Source organism: Notamacropus eugenii, chromosome 2, assembly GCF_028372415.1.
Source record: "Notamacropus eugenii isolate mMacEug1 chromosome 2, mMacEug1.pri_v2, whole genome shotgun sequence".
Classification (NCBI taxonomy): domain Eukaryota; kingdom Metazoa; phylum Chordata; class Mammalia; order Diprotodontia; family Macropodidae; genus Notamacropus; species Notamacropus eugenii.
In genome coordinates, this window is record NC_092873.1 from 429,063,447 (window position 1) to 429,084,929 (window position 21,483).

The 21,483-nt window shown below is 41.9% G+C and overlaps 1 protein-coding gene across 3 annotated transcripts in view; it reads left to right on the plus strand.

Moving 5' to 3' along the window:
- Positions 1-431: 431 nt before the first annotated feature.
- Positions 432-21,483, plus strand: part of LAMB3 (laminin subunit beta 3) — a 59,514-nt gene continuing 38,462 nt past the window's right edge. For 2 of the 3 annotated variants that reach the window (XM_072647946.1, XM_072647947.1), the window contains exons 1-3: positions 432-726; positions 2,950-3,013; positions 3,936-4,090. In XM_072647946.1, coding sequence (XP_072504047.1) covers positions 2,989-3,013; positions 3,936-4,090 — 180 coding nt within the window. In that variant the 5' untranslated portion in view covers positions 432-726; positions 2,950-2,988. Of the gene's footprint in view, positions 727-2,949; positions 3,014-3,935; positions 4,091-19,550; positions 19,706-21,483 lie in introns of those variants that run through there. The other variant, XM_072647948.1, reaches the window with a different exon arrangement.

Here is a 21,483-nt window from a genome sequence, read left to right on the forward strand (position 1 = left end):
TGGTTATGCGTATGTATTACAAGAGCTTAAAATTTTTTTATATTTAATTTTTTAAAAATAAAATTTAAAAAATTTAAAATAAAATTTTAGTGTAGGACCGGTGGGAGGGAGACAAAATAGATTTTTGCTAATTCGAGAAAATAAAATGGAATAAAATAAAAATAAAATAAAATTGGACAGGGCAGTGCTATGAAGTTTCTGCTTTAGGCCATGTCTCCTTTACAGCCTGGTGAGCAAGTTCTGAGTCATGAAGCTGCCAAGGCCTCATCTTTGCATCCATAGTCTGGTTATTTGTTGAGCTTGGTCCATGACTGAGTGGACACACCTGCCCTGGGTAACCCTGGTAAAGATACACATTTCCCCTTTATCCACCAACACCAGTTTTGAAATGGGTGGTTTCCTGGCTTTGTAGCTCTTCCTGCCCCTCTTGGGGGAAGGGATTGTAGAAAGCAGGGAGGTGAGCACCTCTAGGCTTGTTGGAAGGCCCATGGAACCCACCCCACTTGCCTGGTCCCGTCCTGGCAGTGGGTTTGGGTGACTGACGGCAGATGGGCGTGCCAGCTCACAGATTCCTGAGACACGCCCTGAAGTGGGGTTCCACCCAGCCTAGGACTCTCCGGAGGTGAGGCTGATGTTTAAAAACCTGGAGCCAAGAGAGACCCCTGAGAGTGGGGCTGGCCAGTGCTCCCCAGGGAGGCCAGCGAAGCCAGAAGCACACTGAATGAGGTATGTGAGCTGCCCTCCTCAGCCGGGCTTGGGAAAGAAAGCTCTTTCTGTTCCTCCTCTGCCCCTTCACCCTCTGCTCACCTGGCCTGACTCCAGACACTGATCCTTCCACTTGGGTTTTTGCCTAAATGGACTCACCTGAGAGGACTTGCCTCCAAACTGTGAGATAAAATGTCTGCAGTCCCAACATTCTGAGTTTCTTTTCCTACCCAAGAAGTTCCTTAATACACCTCAAACTGACTGGAGCTCTGGTTTGAGATGGGGTATCAGTCAGAGATGGGGTGAGCTAGGCAAGCAGCAACTGGGGAGACCTAAAGCTTCTCTCGCTGACTCTCAAAATGCCTGCTCTGGTCTGGGGGTGATTTCCAAGCTTTTCTCCTTCTTCTTGATCAGGTTGATATGGGAAGAGCAAGAGACTGGCATTTAGGAGGCTGGGCTTCTGATCTGAGCTGTGCCACTCTAGGTTGGGCAACCTTAGACAAATTGCTTGACAATCTCAGTTTCTTCACTGGCATAATAAATGGGTGAGGGAATTGAAACAGATAAACAGAACTATCCCTTTCAGTGCTATGAGATAACTTACAGATGTTAGGAGTAGGTGGCATTAGAGGACATCTTACCTGCAACTTCCCCTCCCCAAAAAGGGATCCTTCCTCAAGGGCAAAGGTACCAGACTTAGGATGAAAGAACCTAGCCTCCTGGTTCTGATGTTTACTACTTTTGTGGTTTTAAATATCTCTCTCTGGGCCTCAGTTTCTTCAGCTGTAAAATGAACCAGTTGATGTTCAAGGTCCCATCTATAAATCTTATAAACTCTAGGGCCAGCCTCCCCTAGAATTAATGAATTCTGATTGATGCCTAGGCGGTTTATAAATTGTTAGCACTAAAAGGGACCTCATGATTGCTTTAGTCCAACTCTCATTTTACAGAGAAAGAAACAGGCTTAGGTAAAAGGACTTGCCCAAGGACATACAGCTAATAAGTGGCAAGGCTGGATTGGAACCCAGTGTTTTTTCCACTGGACAGGGAGCAGGATTATAACTCCTACCCTAGCATTTAGTCCTCTACTCCAAGATAAGAATCATTATCACCCTCTTCCCTACAAGTCTATCTTATTCTTTTCTCCATCACATTTCCCACATCCCTATTCATGTAGCCCCTACCCCATAGCTAGAGACATTTTAAGATGCTTCCCATTGACCCATGGAGAGAGAGTGCATATAAAATCACTCCTATTTCAAAAACTGCCCGCCCCCAGTGACCATACGCTTGACCTTAGGCTGTGGCCACTAATAATAGGAATGAGAGGGATGGCCCACCAATTCCTCCAACAACTGATGCTCCAGCTTACCTGTGTGCCTCAGTTTCCTTATCTGTAAAATAATAATAATAATAACTACTTTAAGGTTTCCGAAGCACTTTATACATTCTACCAGATGAACTCTAATTTTTTAAAAATTGTGCATTATGTGATTCTGTGACTTTTGCCCATCCTCTTGTTGGCCTCAGACTTGGAGCCCAAGGAGTTAGTATTCATAGACAAAGGGATGAGTGAGGAGTCTGATTTCTTAGAGGCCTCTTCAAAGAACTTTCAGTTTCCTTTCATCAGAATGGTAACAATCCCATGGAATTCCCCACGGTTGCCTTTTTTCTACTTTTTTTAAAAATAAAGCTCAAAACACTAAAGACAGAGGTAGGAAGGAGATTGTAATATTTTAGCTCTAGATTAGATCTGGAACCCATCCCCTGTGGGGCCTGGCCCCATCCTCGCAGCCAATTCAGGGGACTGATGGCAGCTGGGAATGCAGGGAAGAGTGATGTTTACTTTGTAAAATCATTCGTTCAAGTGTCACTCATATTTACAGAGTTTACCTTGGTATTCTTAGTTAGTTGGTTAGTTGGTAGAGTTAGTAAGTAGAGTTAACTGGGTTATTGTTTCAAACAAGGGAGCAAACTTCACCTAATCCCTGGGAAGGGATACAGTGAGTGAGTACAGGACACTCCAAGGTTGTTTCCCAGTTCAGGGTTCTTTCCACTAAATTATGCTACCAACTGGCTAAAGCACATTTATTTAAGAGCTCTAAATTTGAGTCCTGTATGAACCAGGTGCACTCTCAATAACATATTCTGGTGAGAATTGAGCCTAAAAGCTAGGGAGAATGGGCTGGTCTATCCTAGGGGTTTCCTGAGTTTTGACTCACACAGTACCTTGTTCTGTCCCAGGTGAGTTGCATCTCTTGAGGACCTCTCCATTAGTGGAAGATGTGGCCACTCCTTATGTTGATAGGTAAGTACTATCTCTTCCCTTCCTCTTGGGCCCTCTGTGAGTTCTCCAGTAGGGATGGATGACTGGGGAGAGCGGATGGCCAATGAGTTCCAGGACTAGGGTGTGTATATCACTTCTAATGCTGTTTGGGTGGAGAATCATGACCTACTGATGACCTTTTTTAGGAGGACATCTGTGCCAATGTCCTTGTCCTTTACTCACTAAGGAAAAAAAAAGTATAAATCTCTATTTCCCTGTAATGGCACCCAAGTATTATTTTATTCTGGCTCATAGGCAATTCCTGTTTTGCACAGTGCCTAGAAAAGTATATGCTCTATTACTCAGTTCCAGGGCCTTTTTTGTCTAGGTCCTTTGCATTATTTTGATTTTTAACTAGGTAGTCAGAAACCCTTATTTATAAAGTCTACTTTGCTATTATTAGTTGGAATAGTTAGTGGTTATTGTTTCAAACAAGAGAACAATCTATAGTTCTCACACAGTTTTCTAGGAATGGATTCACCAAGGGATTCTGGCTTGCTGATAGAGGCTAAAGTTAGATGAGAGTTAAGTCTGGGAATAGACAGGGTTATTCATTGAGTGTATGTGATTGAGTTTGTGGGATTCATTGTGTGTGCCTGAGGGTATTCCAAAGCCAGGGAGAGATTTTTAGCTTATTCATAGTTTTTGGTTATATATGGCTCTCCTTAACTCCATTTACACAGATGATTGACAACTGACAATATATGAAATTGACATTCTATTGGTATCTGGGCTGAAATCATTATTTCTTTTCAGGCGAGTGGGAAGAAGGTGCTCACAGTTCACCTGACCAGCATGTGGGAGTAACCTACAATATTGGAAGGATATTCCAGAGTCTGGTGGGGCTTCACTTTACCACCCTTACAACTTTCCTTTTTTTTTTTTTTTAATTTTGCAATTTCAGCCCTTCCAGGACTCCTTCATGCCCAGCAGACCTGTTCTCGGGGGGCCTGCTACCCTCCTGTTGGGGACCTATTGGTTGGAAGGACACGATTCCTTAAAGCCTCCTCTACCTGTGGAATGACGAAGCCTGAGACCTACTGCACCCCATATGGCGAGGTAGGCCCTATACACACATTCCCTGGTTTTCAAGGAGAAGGAGTTGAGAGGTGGAGAGGGTAGAAGTTGCCATTTTTTTACAATATGGTGTATGATATTACATGATATGATATGGGGATAACTAGTTGATACAGTGAATAGAGTACTGACCCTGGAGCCCGGAGGACCTGAGTTCAAATCCAGCCTCAGACACTTACTGTGTGGTTCTGGCCAAGTCACTTAACCCCAAATGAATCCAAAAAAAAAGATATGATATGATATCATATGTATGACATATCCTATCCAGAAGCAGTATGGCATAGTCAATAGAGAACTAGCCCCGGAGTTCAGAAGAAACAGGTTAAAGTCTCTGACACATGCTGATTGTGTGACCCCAGGAAAGACCCTTAGCTTGTTCTTTAAGACTGTACGTTTCATTGAAGGTGCTGACTTTTTTTGGTAGAGGGAGTTAACTCACCTGGGACTTCCCTATATCAATGGAACCACAGGTCTGGTCTTTATCACGTTATCACAAATATATCTTTACAATAGATACAAGTATACAATATATTACATACCATAATACAGTACTATGTAATATATTAATATGCAACAATTAATATAATTTATGTGATATATTACACAATGTTATTTTGTATCATATGATAATTTTATTAATTTAATTATTGAGTCCTTTCTATTCTGAAGGACACGAAAGAGAGTTCCTGCCCTCTGGGTGCTACGATCTAGTTCACAGAGATAAGATATGTATACGTGAAAAACTTCTTATCTGTCCTTCGCTGCTCTGTAACCCTGGCTAGGCAAAGTCCTACAGCAGATAGGTGTTCATGCATTGTTCCTGCTCTTAAGAAATTTAGTCATAGGATTATAGATTCAGAGCTTCATGACTCTATGCCCAGTGCTATATGCATCGTACCATCTAGCTTAGTCACCTTTTTTTTTTTTTAAGAGATAAGGAAACTAAGTGACTTAGCCAGGGTCACTTGGCTGATAAGGATCTGAGCATGGATTCAAATTCAGGTTTTTCTGATTCCAGGTCCAGCACTCCGTCCACTTACTGAACCACCTGGTGGTCCCTAGTGAGTTCCCACCAGGAGCAAGGCACTGTGTGAGGCTCTGGGATTAGAAACAATTCCTGCCCTGAAGCAACTTACATTTTCTCTTGGTCCAGGGGAAAGAGTGATGAATTTGGAGTCAGATGATGTGGGTTCAAATAGTGCCCCTACTGTTTCCTACCGTGTGACCTTAGGCAAGTCACTTAATCTTTCTGTGTCTCAGTTTCCTCATCTATAAATGAAGAGGTTGAACTAGGTAACATAGTGTGATCCCTTCCAATTCTAAATCTGCTCATACACACAGTTATTTCCAAAGGCAGGAAGTACTAACACTTGGGGTTCGGGTAAGGTATCTTGGAGGATGTGGCAGCTGCTTTGTTTTGAAGGAAGACAAGGATTCTGGAAGAAGAAAGAAGGAATATATTATGATATTTGTACTTGTGCATTTTTCTCCTACGATGTGCACAAAATTATTTTGGCTCTAGTTTTAGTCTTCTCTCATTGCCTTCTCCCAACTACAAGCGATACCAGGCTCTTAATAGTTGGAGCCATTCAATGGCAGCTTCCTCTTCCTAGCTGCTGGTGACCATTTCCAAGCACCCTTAACATGGGCAAGGACAGGGAGAGGAGGAGGAGGACCCCGAAACAGTTGACTTTATTCCCTTGCCAAGTCCTAGTGAAAACTCTGGTGGAGTTGTTGCCCAAAATGGGGATTTAGATCTATGGATTTGTGTTATACAGGAGGTCATATATGAGAGCTGGAAGGTCATCCTGGCCAACTCGCTCATTTTACAGAGGAGGAAACTGAGGCACAGAGAACAGTGCATGATTAACAAGTAGAATTCCAAACTTGGGTCATTTGACTCTATATCTTATATTCTTCACGTTATTTATATTAGACTCTTTTTCATCCCCAAGACCAAACCTTACAGATGCTTCTCATGGCCCTTGGGAACACCATAGTTATTTTTATTTATAGACACTAACCTCTGCCTTTTGGCTAGCGATTTTGGAGGCTCCCAGTTGGCTGGCAGAAGGATAGAGTTGGGTAAGGGAGCAAGTCTCCAGTTGTTAGCTGGCTGTAGTGGACATCAGGTGAATTTTTTCTTTAGGGAGTACATTACTTCATAAGGACCAAGGAATTAATTCAGTGGGTTTGGCTTTCTAGGCCAAACAGGTCAGCTGCTTCTCCTCACATTCTCCGCCAGGCAGTAGCCTCTCCAGTCTTCCCACTGCCCCCTGAGAATTGTGAGACTCGAGGAAATTGTTGCCTGTTCACCCTCCTTATTTTGGCTGCCCCATTTGGGAAGGGATGAGGAAATGGGAGGAGGTCAAAGATCCTGCAATCTTGGGATGTATTCTTGCCTTTCTTCCCCTTTCCCTCATCATTTCTTCTCTGTGGATGGACCTTTCTCTTCCTGCAGACTTGAGGCCTTTGACTTCACACCCAGACTAACCTCTGCCTCTGATAACTAGCCAGGGAAATTGCCCTCTGCCCACATGGCCTCCACGTTGCCCCCTTGGGAGCCAAACTTAGTACTTGCAAAAGAGACTTCTAGACTTTTATAACTAAGGGGATGGCTAAATCTCAACTCTCCTTGTGTGGCGGAGAGACATTGATTTTATTCGCCACAATGACCATGGGGAATTGTTGGTATGTGGTAAGTAGTAGAAGGAGCATTCTGGAGTTAGAGTCAGAAGACCTAGGCTTGGATCCAAATGCTGCCCATTTATTGGCTCTATGACTCTGAGCAAGTCATTTCCTTTCTCTAAGATTTCATTTCCTCATCGACAAAAGGGGGTCAGACATTTCGATCTCTTCCAGATTTAACTTCCTATGATTCTTTGTTATTGGGTCCTAGCTTTTCTGCTCATTTTCTTTGTGATGCTGGACAAGTCCCTTAGCCTTTCTGGGTCTTGGCTTCCTCGTCTATAAAATGAAGGAGTTGGATCAGGTCAGGGGTTCTTAAGTCTGGGTCCCTGATCAGGTTTGTGGTTGTTTTGATTTTTTTTTTTAATGTCGATAACTGCATTTTACTAAAACTGGTTTTCTTTGTAATCCTTTGTATTTTATTTTGTGTGTTTAAAAATATGATTCTTAGAAGAGGTCCAAAGGCTTCATTGTATTGCCAAAAGGGACTATAACCCAAAAAAGTGAAGAACCCCTGGATGATCTCTATGAGGTCTTCTAACTCTAAAACCTAGTGTTTTTATGAACCAAAGATCGAATAATATCTAATTTCCTTCTTTCTCTCCATTGCATCTCTCTTCTTCTTGAATTAGCCTTTAGTTGCTTTTCTTTCTCTCTCCCCCACCCTCAGCACCTACTTCACAGGGCTGTTGTGGAAAACAAATGAGACAATACAGTTATCCCCTCCACATTGAAGGGTTTAGGGGGTGCCTGCCCCCATGATCTGGAAAATCCACGTAAAATTTTTGGCTTTTCCTTCATACAAGAGAAGTCTGAATTTTTTCTTCTGATTTCATAGGATGTTTACAGTACTTTACTATAAAATTTGGGTTGATATAATACAATATTATAAATATATTTTGTACATTTCTGAGTTTCTAAACTTTTTTTGTGTTGTCTGCTGGCCTTTGCATGTCATCTGTGGCTTCTGCAAAATTCCCATTTAATTTCTTATGCTGCCACAATATATCAAAACCATAATGGGGAAAGTTGGAATATGGAAGGAATAACTCTATTTGTAAAAAGTCCTTAGCACAGTATCTGGAACATGGTAGGTACTCTATAAATACTTGTATAGGTACTTCTTTCCTTCCCTCCCCTCTCCTCCCCTCCCCTCCCCTCCCCTCCCCTCTCCTCCCCTCCCCTCCCCCCCCTCCCCTCCCCTCTCCCCCCCTCCCCTCCCCTCCCCTCTCCTTTCCTCTCCTTTCCTCTCCTTTCCTCTCCTTTCCTCTCCTTTCCTTTCCTTTCCTTTCCTTTCCTTTCCTTTCCTTTCCTTTCCTTTCCTTTCCTTTCCTTTCCTTTCCTTTCCTTTCCTTTCCTTTCCTTTCCTTTCCTTTCCTTTCCTTCTCCTCCCCACTCCCCATTAACTGAATGTTATCTAATGCTGACTTTGAATGGGGCCAGTCTTGGAAACAGAAACATCCCGCATTGCACAGTCCCCCTTAACCCTGTATAGGACATTCTCCATAGTTTTTCAGCAGCATCAGGGTCTGTGAAAAACCACATGTACTCTGACATCTAAGTCTACTGTTCTAGTTCTAGTTTCAGACTTCAGATTTTCACTAAGTTTGAAATAAGAGAATCTGGTCTTATAGTGGGGCCTGAGTCCAAAGGATCATCATAATGTCTCAGAGGGAGGTGATGAGACCCTTAGTGAAGGGGAGGACAGTAATAGTGATAGCTCAATGCTTAGCAGCTGAGGTAGTACTCAATGATACTTGTCATAGGCTAAGGGTGTCTCAGAAATTAATTTCTGGGGTTTCTCCCATATGCCCTTAGTCAAAATTTCTGCAAAATATCATATATGTATATATATGTATATGTGTATATATATGTATATATATATATACACACACACACACACACACACACAAATATATGTTATATATGTAGGTATAAGTATATATTTACAGGTACAAAGTTTATATGCATGTATAACATGTTATATATTTCTACAGATACAAATATATATTATATATGTGTGTGTAACATATTATGTATATATATATATGTTGCATGCAAACATGAATTGATATACTACTCTCAAGCCTAGTATAAAATTGCTAAGTGTTACTGGTGCTGTCCATTCTTCTCCTTGGTGGAGGGCTGTGCAGAGTGAGGTAAGAGGGAAAGAAGGAACTGTCTTCTTGGGGGCTCTGTTTCTCTGTGTCCTGGTTGTGTGTGGGAGGAACGGTCAAACTCTAGGGAGACAGTAGCCTCAGGAGTTGGAGTTCCCCCATAACTCCAAATTCTCTGAATCCTAAGTCTTGCATGCCATCTCCCTACAGCCTCTACTTTTCCTGGCAGATCTTCTATGCTGATTAAAAGCCCATCAGTCTGTAATTCAATGGAGAATTTGCCTCTGTGGGTTCATGCTGCAAGACCTCTACCCTCCTGGGTGCTGTCTAGCCTTGGCTGTCTGTAGCTGTCTGGGTCTGGGGCCAGTCTGTTTCAAGCCAAAGAACCCAGGCAGTTGCAATTCCCAAAGGTTTAGTTTTTAGGCATGCACCCGTTTTAGTTCAGTATTTTCACCCTGTCACCTGCAAGGGCACAAAGATCAAGGAAACTATGAAGTATTTTTCCTAAAACCACAACAATGAATGACTTTTTTTTTTATACTTTCCTATCCTCATCTTTTTTTTTTTTTAGTATACCTTCCTCTCTTCACCTTCTCCCTCCTTCCTTCCCTGCCTCAGCATCAGCATAGGATTTTAGATTTAGAGTAACCTTTTCTATAAAAAAAAAAAAAAGAAAAGAAAAGAAAACAAAAACCCAACTCATATTAGCCAATCCCAACAAATACTTACGTGTTTATGTTCAAGGCCCTGGGATGCACCAGTTCACCTTTAGTGGGTGGTATCCTTTCCTCATATGTTCTTGAATAATATTCATGTTCTCAACCTTTTCTAAGTTTCTCCTCATTATTATTTACCTCATCCCTTTAGGATCTTGTTATTTCTTCTTTAAGGTAATAGCTAAGGTGATCGAATAACTCTACTGCTAAGGTGATCGAATAACTCTACTGGAAGGTTATTTGGGTTCAGTATTCTAGCAGTCCCTTTCCCCTTCCAAAACTAGTGATGCTTTTTTTTTTTTTTTTGGAGTCAATTAGAGTTAAGTCACTTGCCCAGGGTCATATGACTAGTAACTGTCTGAGGACTCAGGTTATCCTCACTCCAGGGCCTGTGCTCTATCTACTATACCACCTTAGCAGTGCATTTTAACAGGATTCTTCTAGAGACAATGCCCAGATATTTTCACTGAAAGTAGTGATTCTAATAGTGGAAAATTCAAATTTTCTGTGAGATATTTGAAGGGGATTAGTGGGACCCAGCATGCCACTTATTTCATCCCACCTATCTATGCATAGGGCTACGGCAGAGACCTAATATTTCTTTGTCTGTACTTCTTATTAAAAGATTTTTGAGAAGACAATTTCCAGTTTTCTGTGCTATCCATTATCTGGTGCATCAGTCAGCAGTTAGCTCCTCTTAGATCATCTGCTGAAGGACTGGGGATGGTCATCCTGGAGAAGACGGAGGGATAGTAGGGTAGATGCCTTTAAATAATTGAAGGTCTATCATGTGAGAGGGGCTAGACTTTTTCCAGACTATAGAAGGAGGAACAATGAGTGGGGCAAGTTGTGGATAATCATATTTTTGTTTCTTGTAATTTTTCTGTTTCTTGTGTTTCTGCATCTTTCTAACAATTACAGCTAGCCAGAAGTGGAATGGGATGGCTTAGGAGGCCATTGGTCCCCACTAGCCAGAGACTTAAAGCACAGACTGGATGACCAGGGAAGTCTGTTATTCAGAGATGGATTGGGCCAGATGGGCTCTGAATTCCTTTTTGCAGTGAGATTTTGTGGTTTGAGCCCTGTCATGTGTAGGGCTGGTATAAGCCACATACACAGCTCTCCTCTGGGGACCAGAGCAAGGTCCTCGAGAGCTCACTCACATAATTTCTGCTCCACAAAGTGCCCCTTTAACTGTGCTGTGTTTCTTTCCCCAGTGCTGTGTTTTGTGGTGAAGGGAACTTAATTATCCATTTGCCTTAACAGCCTGAGGCAAGGATTCTGAGCAACCTAATTAGATGGTGTGTAAATAAAACAGCTGTCTTTTCCCTTTATCTCTTGGAAAGCAGGCTGACAGGGACTATGGATGTCAAAACACTCTACAATTTGAAGAGAATTCCATTTAATTCAACAAATATTCACTAAATACCTATACTAGGTGTATATATATATACATTTGTGTTTATGGAGAGAAAGAACATTTGACCAAGCCCTCTTGGAACTTAGTGTCTTAGGGGGAGGAGACTTATATGTATAAGCTTACTTCAGTGGTCTCTTGAGTCCTTCCCTATGGGTATACCTAATGTGGGCACAGATCCAGATGGCAACCCATCCACACCTTCTTACCCAGAGGGAATCTTGCCCATGTCTTTCTCTTAACCTTCCACAGAGGATTATTCTTGTGATGAAAAGGAGTCCTTTCCTTAGGTTTAAGAATCACACAGATAATATTACCCAAAACAACACATGATAATGTTCAGTTGTTTCAATCTTATCCGACTCTTTGTGACCCCATTTGGGGTTTTCTTGGCAGAGCTACTGGAATGGTTTGCCATTTCTTAGTGCCTAGGTTTCCTGATCTATAAAAGAGGGGTAACAATTCTTGCAGGTCCTACCTCACAGGACTATCATAGGCCTCTTTCAGTCATTTTTCAATCGTGTCTGAATATTCGTGACCCTGTTTGGGGTTTTCTTGGCAGAGATACTGGAGTGGTCTGCATTTCCTTCTCTCATTTTATAGATGAGGAACAGATGAGGCAAACAGGGCCAAGTAAATTGCCCAGGGTCACAAAACTAGTGTGTGAAGCCAAACTGAACTCGGGAAGATGAGTCTTCCTGACTCTAGGTCTAGCACTCTACCCACTGTACTACCCAGCTGCCCTGGTAATGATAACAGTTGGTATTTATATAGTGTTTTGAGTTTTATAAAAAGCTTTATATACATTATCCAATTTGATCCTCACAGCAACAGTTGTTAGGGTGCACATTTTACAGATGGGGAAACTGAGTCAAACAGGGTTCAATGACTTGCCCAGGGTCAAACAGCTACTATGTTTCTGAGATCAAATTTGAACTCAGGTCTTCCTGACTCCAGGCCTGGCACTTTGTCTACTATGCCACCTAGCTGCCCCATACTATTCAGTAACAGATAGGAAACCACTGAAGATTTTTGCAGAGGAATTACACAATCATATCTACCTATAGGAAAGATTGTTTGGGCACAGTTTTGAAAGATGGATTGAAGAGAAGAGAGAATGAAGACAGGAAGACTCTACTGGGAGCCTCTTGTAGTTATTTAGGCAGGAGGTTATGAGGTCCCAGGGGTAGCTAAGTAGCCTAGTGGATAGAGCTCTGGGCCTGGAATTAGGAGTACTAATCTTTCTTAGTTTAAAACTGGCCTCAGACACTTAGTAACTGTATGACCCTGGGCAAGTAACTTAACCCCATTTGCCTCAATTTCCTCAACCGTAAAATGAAGTTAATGGCAAACCACACCAGTATTTTTGCCAAGAAAACCCCAAATGGGGTCACGAAGAGTCAGGCATGACTGAAAAAAAATACCTGAATAATGAAGTCCCATACCGGAACAGGGATTAGGGAAAAGAAGGAGAGACCTGATGAAGTAGAATTATAGGGGCAGAATCAATAGAACTTGATAAATGATTAGATATAGAGATAAAAGAAAAATTCAAATATAATGCCAAAGTTCATATAGTACATGAGAGTCTGGAAGAATGGTGAGGCCACTAACAGGAATAGATAAGTCAAAAGAGAGAGCATTTTTAAGGGGGAAAGACATAAGTTTGACTTTGGAAATTCTGAGGGATATGAGGTGCTGGTTAGGTGCCTAGGTGGGAGGTAGCATATGGTACAGTGGAAAAAATACTGCCTATAAAGTCCAAAGTCCCAGGTTCAAATCCTAGCCTTGCCCCTCACTTCTGTGACTTTGGGTAAGTTGCTACCTCTCTTCATAACCTATCTATGGTCCCTTTCAATTCTATATCTGTGTTCCTATATATGTCTTGAGGGAAGTTGAATATATAGTTCTAGAGCTTTGTAAGAGAAGTCAAAGATAGCAATTAAAGCTCTAGGAATCATTTGCTTTGAGGTGCTAGCTTTAATCACTGGAGTAAAAGGGATTACCATGAGTAGAGAGTGGAAAAAAAGAAAGCTCAGGATCAGAACCTTGGAGAATACCCAATTTCAGGGTTTTGGGAAAAAAAGATGATGGAATAGTGGATGAGACACAGAAGGACCAGTTAGAGAGTTAGGAGGTTAAACAGGGGAATTTGGTGTCTTTGAAGCCAAGGGAGGAGAAAATATCCAGGAGGAAGTTCAAAAGTACCGATATCTACAGAAAAGTCAAGTAGGATGAAATCTTTAAAAAAAAATCATTGAATCCGAAAGCTGTTAGTGTCCTTTGAGAGAGAAGTTTCAGAAGTATTTTGGGGCAGCAATCATATCTCTGGAGGCTGAGGTTGTGAGGAAATAAAGTCATTACATATGGTAAGTTTTGGGGGGAAAAGTCCTTTTTTATTATAAACTTAACAATACAAACAATTTTAATATATAGGGAAGAACAAAAAAGAAGATTGCACCTGAAACTGTGCACTTAAAGTTTTTTTAAACAGTCTTTGTCCAATTTAACATGGTAGTAATCAAATTACCTTGATTGTCTGTGATCCCTTCTGAACATTTTAGAAGAGGCCACAAAAGGAACATTTCAAAATGCCCTCTTTGTGCATTTTTTTTTAAAAAAATATGTCATTGATACATTTTTCTTTCTTTTTCTTCATTTCTGCATCATTAGCACTGCCTGCCAATAGCTGCCTAACAGATCAACAAATGGCTGAAAATGTAGGCTCATAGACAACTTTTTTCCAGAAGTTTGACAGTTTAGGGGAAGAAAGGAAAAAACCAGTAGCTGAATCAGGTAGAAGGATAAATGAAGGACTTTTAAAGAACGTCTCTGATCTAATCCTGCCTTCCTCTTCTCTCCCCTTCTCCTTCTTACTTAATGAGATGATACCTTCATTCCAGAGCTGACTTTACATGTACATTGAGTAGGCAGTTACTTATAGGATGACTTGCAGAGACTATAGCCTGTCCAAAAATATTCCTCGCTTCTTCCCACCCCCATCTTTCACCTCTTACCAAATGTCCGGAAGGCCCCAACATTAGAAATGTATCCATTGGTTTTAGGGGATTATATTTCTTCAGAAATGTCTTGTTAAAAATAGGAACACCCCAGGACAGGTAATACAGGGGTCTCAAAAGTCTTAGTGGAGTTTTAAGCTTCATAAGTGGAAATACTTAAAAAAATGACAAAACTGTCATTTTACATTTATTTAGCTTCCTCAGTTTCAAAAATGAATCTTGAATTTTAATAAGATGGGACACCCTGTCATCATGGATTGTATGTGTGACAGTTTATGGATGACACTTTCTCAGACTGATGAATCAGTAGAGAAGGTTCTTTTGCTTGGCTACCTCAGTCACCCAATCTATCTCCCTTGGACTTTTTCTTATGGAATTGCCTCAAAACTGTCATGCATCAAACCCTTGTTTTTTTGGATGGTTTTGGGGCTAGAATTACAAATCCAATCCTATCAGTCATTGAACAACAGTTTTTCCAAGTTCCAGAATCGACTAGAGCAATGTATATAGCATAAAACCGTGGTTATGTTAAAGTATTATAAAAACATACCAATATTCGAAAGTTTTAAATAATTAACCTTTCAAATGTTTTTTGTAAATTTGTGACATTGATACTTCTGAGGTCATTAAAGCTAAAAATGACATCTAAAAACTATGTCTAAGACTTCGGGGACACCTTATATCTTCGTCATCATCTACATAATCATCATCATTATAGTTATCATTCACATAGTGGTTATTATGTGCCAGTTGGCAACGACTCGGTGGTGCAGTTTTATAGAGTTCTGCACCTGAAATCAGGAAGACTCATCCTCCTGAGTTCAAATCTGACCTCAGACACTTACTAGCTGTGTGACCCTGGACAAGTCACTTAGCGCCGTTGACTCTAGTTTCCTCATCTATAAAATGAGCTGGAGAAGGAGATGGCAAACCACAGCAGTATCTTTGCCAAATGGGGTCACAGAGAGTTGGTTATGACTGAGATGACTGAATAATAATGTGTCTGGTACTGTGTTAATTGCTTTACAAGCATTATTCCATTTGATCCTCACAACAGCCCTGCAAAGTAGGTGCTGTACCATTTTACATTTGAGGAAACTAAGGCAAACAGAAGTAGCCAGTCTTTTTGCAGTCTAATAAGGATTAAACAAACTAACTTGCTGCCACTGTGGAAAGGTTTCTCAGAAAATGGGACACAAGATAGATACGTTTTGATTTTGGCTAGGGAAAGATAATTTAGGAGAATAGGTATTGCTCTAGAAGGATAACCCTGGGCAGTGGTGCTAAATCAGGAGAAATGGCAAGTATTAGAAGATAGAAGATCACAGGTGACAAACTCAGCTCTGCTTCCTGGTAGGTAAGACAAGGGACTCTGAAGGACCAACATCAGTTGCTTTCTTTAAAATGACTGCTATTCTGGACCATTGATTGTTTGGTCTTCCATGTCTTCCACAATGGGTTATGATGGTGTAATGGAAAGAACACCATACTAGTAAGTCAGAAGGTCTGGATTTGAATCCTAGTTCAAGTCTGCCATTTGCTAGGAGTGTGACTTTAGGCAAGTCATTCTACTTTTCTGAGCCTCAGTTTCCTCTCCTGTAAAATGGACTGGATGACTTCCAAGATCCCTTCCAGTTTCAATCCAATAGTATCCAATAAGCATTTATTCAGTGAACTGTTTCCTTTTTTCCTCTTGATGCCCTAATGCTTAACACCTGGCAAATTGTGTTCATCCTTCATTGCCCAAGAAGACCATGCCATCAGAGAAATAATGACATGACTTGCACTTGACTTTGTTTTGAGTGAGGGAGGGTCACCAGCCTCACTTTTCCAAAGTCTTCTGAATCCAGTGACCAGATATTCATCAGGATGCCTGGAGATGACCCAGGATGAAACAATTGGGGTTAAGTGACTTGCCCAAGGTCACACAGCTCATGAGTATCAAGTGTCTGAGGTGAGATTTGAACTCAGGTCCTCCTGACTCCTGCAGTGGTGCTATATCCACTGCACCACCTAGCTGCCCCAAATGCTTAAATCAATGAATTATTGGCAAGGTATTGGATGTTGGAGATACAAAGACAAAATGACAAAAAATTCCTGCCCTCTTACATTCTCTTTTCTTATTCTCTTCATCTCATATTCTCCTAGGAGAATACATCATGTCTATGATTCTGTGAGGTCCTTGGGGCATTGTTGTGTGTCACTCAAGAAGACTCCTTGGATATTTTAAATGACAAGCACTAGAGACCTCTCTCCCCTTCCCTTTTCATCCTCTTTCTGGACTGGGAGGTGGAACTGTCCAGCTCCAGAACAGATGAATCCTGCCAGCCCTGGGGCCTGTGATTCTAGGAATACTGCCCACTGATAGTATGTCCTTGGGATAAGCTGGGCTGGGACTGTCTGAATGCTAACCACCACCTTAGCTCCAGACTGTGAGCTGCCAGGAGAGCTGAGAGGGAAGAGGGTGGAAGGGTGGTTTGAGGCAATGGCTTATTCAGATATTTAACTGTCTTTGAAAGGAAAAGATAAAGTTGAAGTGTGTTGTGATAATGCAGCTTTCTAAAAAGCAAAATAGCACACAACTCATTTGGAACTCTCCTTATTAGTGTGACTTGGTTGAAATGTTGATTCTGTACTACAGTTGTGGTCTCCCTTCACAGGGACGCTCTCTCGTTATCCAGGGCACCTTTCTTCAAATGCCATACTCTACCCTTCTCCTTCCCAGTAAGGATCTGATCCATCAGTCCTCCATTTTTATCTTAATAATGATTTTGCCCTATTGCTGAGAGTGCCTGAGAGACTCTCATTGTTGGGATTGGAATGGGGGAAGGTCCTAAAATGTTGGAGCTGGGAGAGATCTTACAAAGAATCTTGTTCTAGCTACACTCTTCTTTTGATAATGGAGATCTTGAGGGTGAGAGCCCATGTTCTGTTTCTATGAGGACTGGACTTCTTTAAAGTCTGCCATCGTTTCTTTTCAGCCTTGGGACACTAGCACACTGATTTATTTTCCAGATTATAAGTGCCCTGTCTGTGGGTAGATCAGAGGTTCTTAACTTGGGGTCTACAGAACCTCAAGGTATCTGTGAGTAGATTTCATGGACTCTCTGAACTTGGACAGGGAAAAAAATGACATTTATTTTCACCAAACTCTAACTAAAATTTAGCATTTTCTTCTCTTGTGAATGTAGGCAACAAATCATTAATCTGAGAAGGGTATCCTTAGGTTTCACCAGACTGTCAAAGGGTTCCATGGCTCCCAAAATGTTAAAAACCCCTGGGGTACAAGCAGTTAGTATTTTGGGTCCCTAGCTTGTTTTCAGAATGGAGCAAGGCTAAGCATAGACAGGATCTGTTTCCCTTAACTTGTTCTAGTCTAGTCTGGAACTTACATTAGGTATGAAAGAATCAAGTCTCAACTGGGCATGTTTTCTTCATTTCCTTGCCCCTCTCTTTTCTCCAGCTCCTGCTTGGTAACTGGCCAACCCACTGAGCTTCCAGAAAGCTCCTAGGTGAAGGAGCAGCCAGACAGCCCTTCTAGCTGGAGGCCAGTTTAGGGCCCAGCTGGCTCTGGGCCTCTGAATGTGAAATCAATAATAATGATGTGTTGGTGAAAGGCATGGGGGTGAGGGCACTGCAGTCCTGCCAGGAAGGGAGTTGGCTAAGAGATCGCAGAGAAAGGAGGCATCTGCAGAATGCTAAGGGACAGTTTCCATGTCAGAGCCTTTGGAGGAGGGGTGCAGGGAGGAATGTGCATGCATATAACATCCTCAGGAGAACTGGTATACATAGTCTGTGTAGGTATGCTCACACATACATTTGTTCTGTAATGAATCTAGTAAACATTTATTGAGAGCTCTGTGTTAGATATGTACATACTAAAAGATCTAGTCCTGTCCCTCTTTCCTTTGACCTTGAGCAAACTTAAATTCTCTGGACCTCAGTAGCCTCATCTCCAAAATGAGGGATAAAACCTGATGGCCTGTAACGTCTTATGCTAGTGGGGCAGCTAGGAGGTACAGTGGATGGCCCTGGAATCAGAAAGACCCCAATTAAAATCTGACCTCAGACACTTACTAGCTGTGTGATCCTAGGCAAGTCAGTTAATCCTGTTTGCCTCAGTTTCCTCATCTGTTAAATGAGCTGGAGGAGGAAATGGCAAACCACTTCAGTATCTCTGCCAAGAAAACTCCAAATGAGTTCACAAAGAGTCAGACGTGACTGAAACAACTGAACAACAAAAAAGGTCTTATCCAGCTCTGAATCTGTGATCCAATAAGTAGAAACCAACCAAAGAGAGAAAGAGAGGCAGAGGCACAGCAAAGAGAATTAGCATCTGGGGTTCACGTGAACTGATGTTCCTAAGTGAGTCTATTTTGAGGCCTCTAACCTGTTACCCAATTGATATCCAGAGCTACTTAAAATACCAGCTCCAAGCTTCTTAGCCAAAGGCTGAAGTAACCCCTTCTCATCCCTGTTACTGTGTTAAGAGGTGCATAGTTGTCCACCTCTTTGGGTTATATGATCTGTCTGGAGACATGTCTAGGGTGAATGCAAAGGGAATGTGTAGAGAGTGTGGGGTTTCCCTCTTCCATCATTCAAACTCTCTGGGCTGCAGTTTCTTCATCTCTAAAATGAAATGTGTGTGTGTGTGTGTGTGTGTGTGTGTGTGTGTGTGTGTGTGTGTGTGTGTGATTGAGTTGGACTAGATGGCTCCTTCCAATTCTAAATCTAAGATTTTATAATCTTTTGCTTATCCCTATGGAAAGATGCAGGGTGAACCTGCCTGGAGGCAGGGTGCTGGCTAAGTTAGTCAGCTAAAGGGCATGGAGGATAGAGTGCTGGACCTGGAGTGAGGAAGACCTGAGGTCAAATCCAGCTGCAGACACCAACTTGTGACCCTGAGCAAGTCACTTAACTGCTCCCTACCTCAGTTTCCTCATATGTAAAATGGGGATAATGGTAACATCTACCTCCCAGGATGGTTGTAAAGTACTTCACAAACCTTAAAGTGCTATGCCAATGCTATTATTATTAAATCCATATTCTTATTAAATTGGAAGAGAAGAGGGTTTTATTGCTTCAGAATCTGTGTCTTAGCTAAAGTAAGGCAGGGGTTGGAATGGGCCGGTAGCCATCTGACTTCTACATGGTAGAGGATTTATCTCAGCTTTGGCCCATATCTGGAGAATTTCTTCCCCTGTATTCGGTTTCACTCCTTTTGCCTCCCTAAAAGGGAATTTCAACATTCTGTCTCCCCCACCCCATAGTGTTCCACTCCCACCCCACCCTCCACCCCCCTTCACAGATCAGGGAAACCAAGAGCTTCTGGCATTCCATTTGACAGGGGGATGTGCCAGGGCCTGCAGCCAGCTCTGAGAGCACCAGAGGGGAGAGGTTCTGCTGACAGGCAGTGGGAGGGGCAACTGGATCTCATCTTTCATCAGTTCTTCGTTCAGTGAGGACGGAGGATTGACTGAGGGAGGAGAGCTCCCTTCTCCAACCCCAGCCCCTCTTGACTGGGCAGGTTGGGGAGAAAGGAGGCCTTCTTCCTTAGGACCTCAAACAGAATGTGGATTGGAAACAATTTCTAGCTCAAATGCTTATTTTGCCTGGTGGGGGTTACTTTAAGTGCTCAGGTATGTTTAACAACTGACATATTCTAAGTTGCTTTAGTAACTGGGCTGTCTCAGCCGGGAGCAGGGCTGTCTTACCAACATACTTCCTATGCATCTCTTCCTTTATGTTCCTGTGATCTGCGATGTCATTGGGTGGGACTCCTCTTCTAGATTGTCCCTCTTACTGATATGTTGGAAAGAACTCATCCCCAGAAGCTCAATCCAGTGTAACAGTAGGGGTAATTAAGCACTTAACAAAGGCTTCTTGGTCCTAACAAAGAAGCACACCAGTTCTGCATATGCATATGTATATGTACACATAGACATACACACTTAATATATATACACATTCATATTTACACTTGATATATGCATGCATGTGCAAATAGTGTATGTACATATGTATGCACTTATATTCACATATATTATATACACACGTGTATCTATATTAGCTATAATTGAATGGGAAGAATAAGGGGAAATATCTACTTGGAAGGGTTGTCTTAAGGATCAAATGGGATAATGTATAAACCATATGAATGACAGCTAATTAAGGTGATGACATCTTTCCTCTCCCACATCCCATCTCTGGGTTCTGTGAATGAGGCAGGCCTCTCTGGTTTCCCTTTCCCAGCCTGTTTAAGCTCCTCACTCCCTTTCTGTCACACACCATCTGATAAGAGCTGATTTTTGCTTCCAGGTGGCTGTAGAATACTACTAATAATAGTTGCTTCTGTAGTGTGTTCATATTGGTAAAGTTCCTTACATGTATTACCTTATGAGAGGCCTGAGCATCTAGGTATCCCAATGGATAGAGCATTGTACTTGAAGTCAGGAAGATTCATCTCTCTGAGTTCAAATCTGACCTCAGACACTTAATAGCTAGGTGACCCTGGGCAAGTCACTTAACTCTGTTTGTCTCATTTTCTTCATGTGTCAAATGAGCTGGAGAAAGAAATGGCAAACCACTCCAGTATCTTTGCCAAGAAAACCCCAAATAGGGACATGACTGAAAATGAGGGGCCTATAATAATCCTGTGAAGTAGGTCCTGTAGGAATTGTTACTCCTCTTTTATAGAAGATGAGGAAACCTGAGAGTATATGTGACTTGCCCAGGGTCACAAAGAGATGAGATTTGAACTCAGATCTTCCTACTTCAAACTGAATATTCTATGTACTTCATTGTGCTGAAAAGGAGAGACTCCTCAGAGGGGGAAACATTAATAGTGAGTAATATTATAAATATTAAAGGAGTCAGAACATTTGGTAAACTATTCCTGTTTTGGAAACTCAGTTGACCTGGTTTCTGAATATTCACCCTACTTGCTCTTCTGGAAAGGGAATAAGCATTTATTAAGTGTCTACTATGTTCTAGACACTGTGCTGAGTGCTTTACAATTATTATCTTGTTTAATCATCACAAAAGCCCTGGGAGGTAGGTGCTACTATAGTCCTCATTTTACATATGGGGAAACTGAGGCAAGCAGATATTAATTGACTTACTCAGGGTTACACAGCTAGTAAGTGTCTAGTGTCAGATTTGAACTCAAGTCTTTCTGACTCCAGGCCCAGTGCTCTATCCACTGAGCTACCTCAATGTTGGGAAAGAGATTCTTCCTAGATGTCATTTCACTAGTATAGGGAACCCCCAGAGGAGTAGGCTACTTTTACCACAGTAGTTTGCCACCTTCTCTGTACCTTACAGTCTCAGAGAACTGACTAGGGCCCTGAAAGGTTAAGTACATTTTCCAAGGTTTCACAGCTGGTAGTATCAGAAGTGGGACTTAACTTAGGCCTTT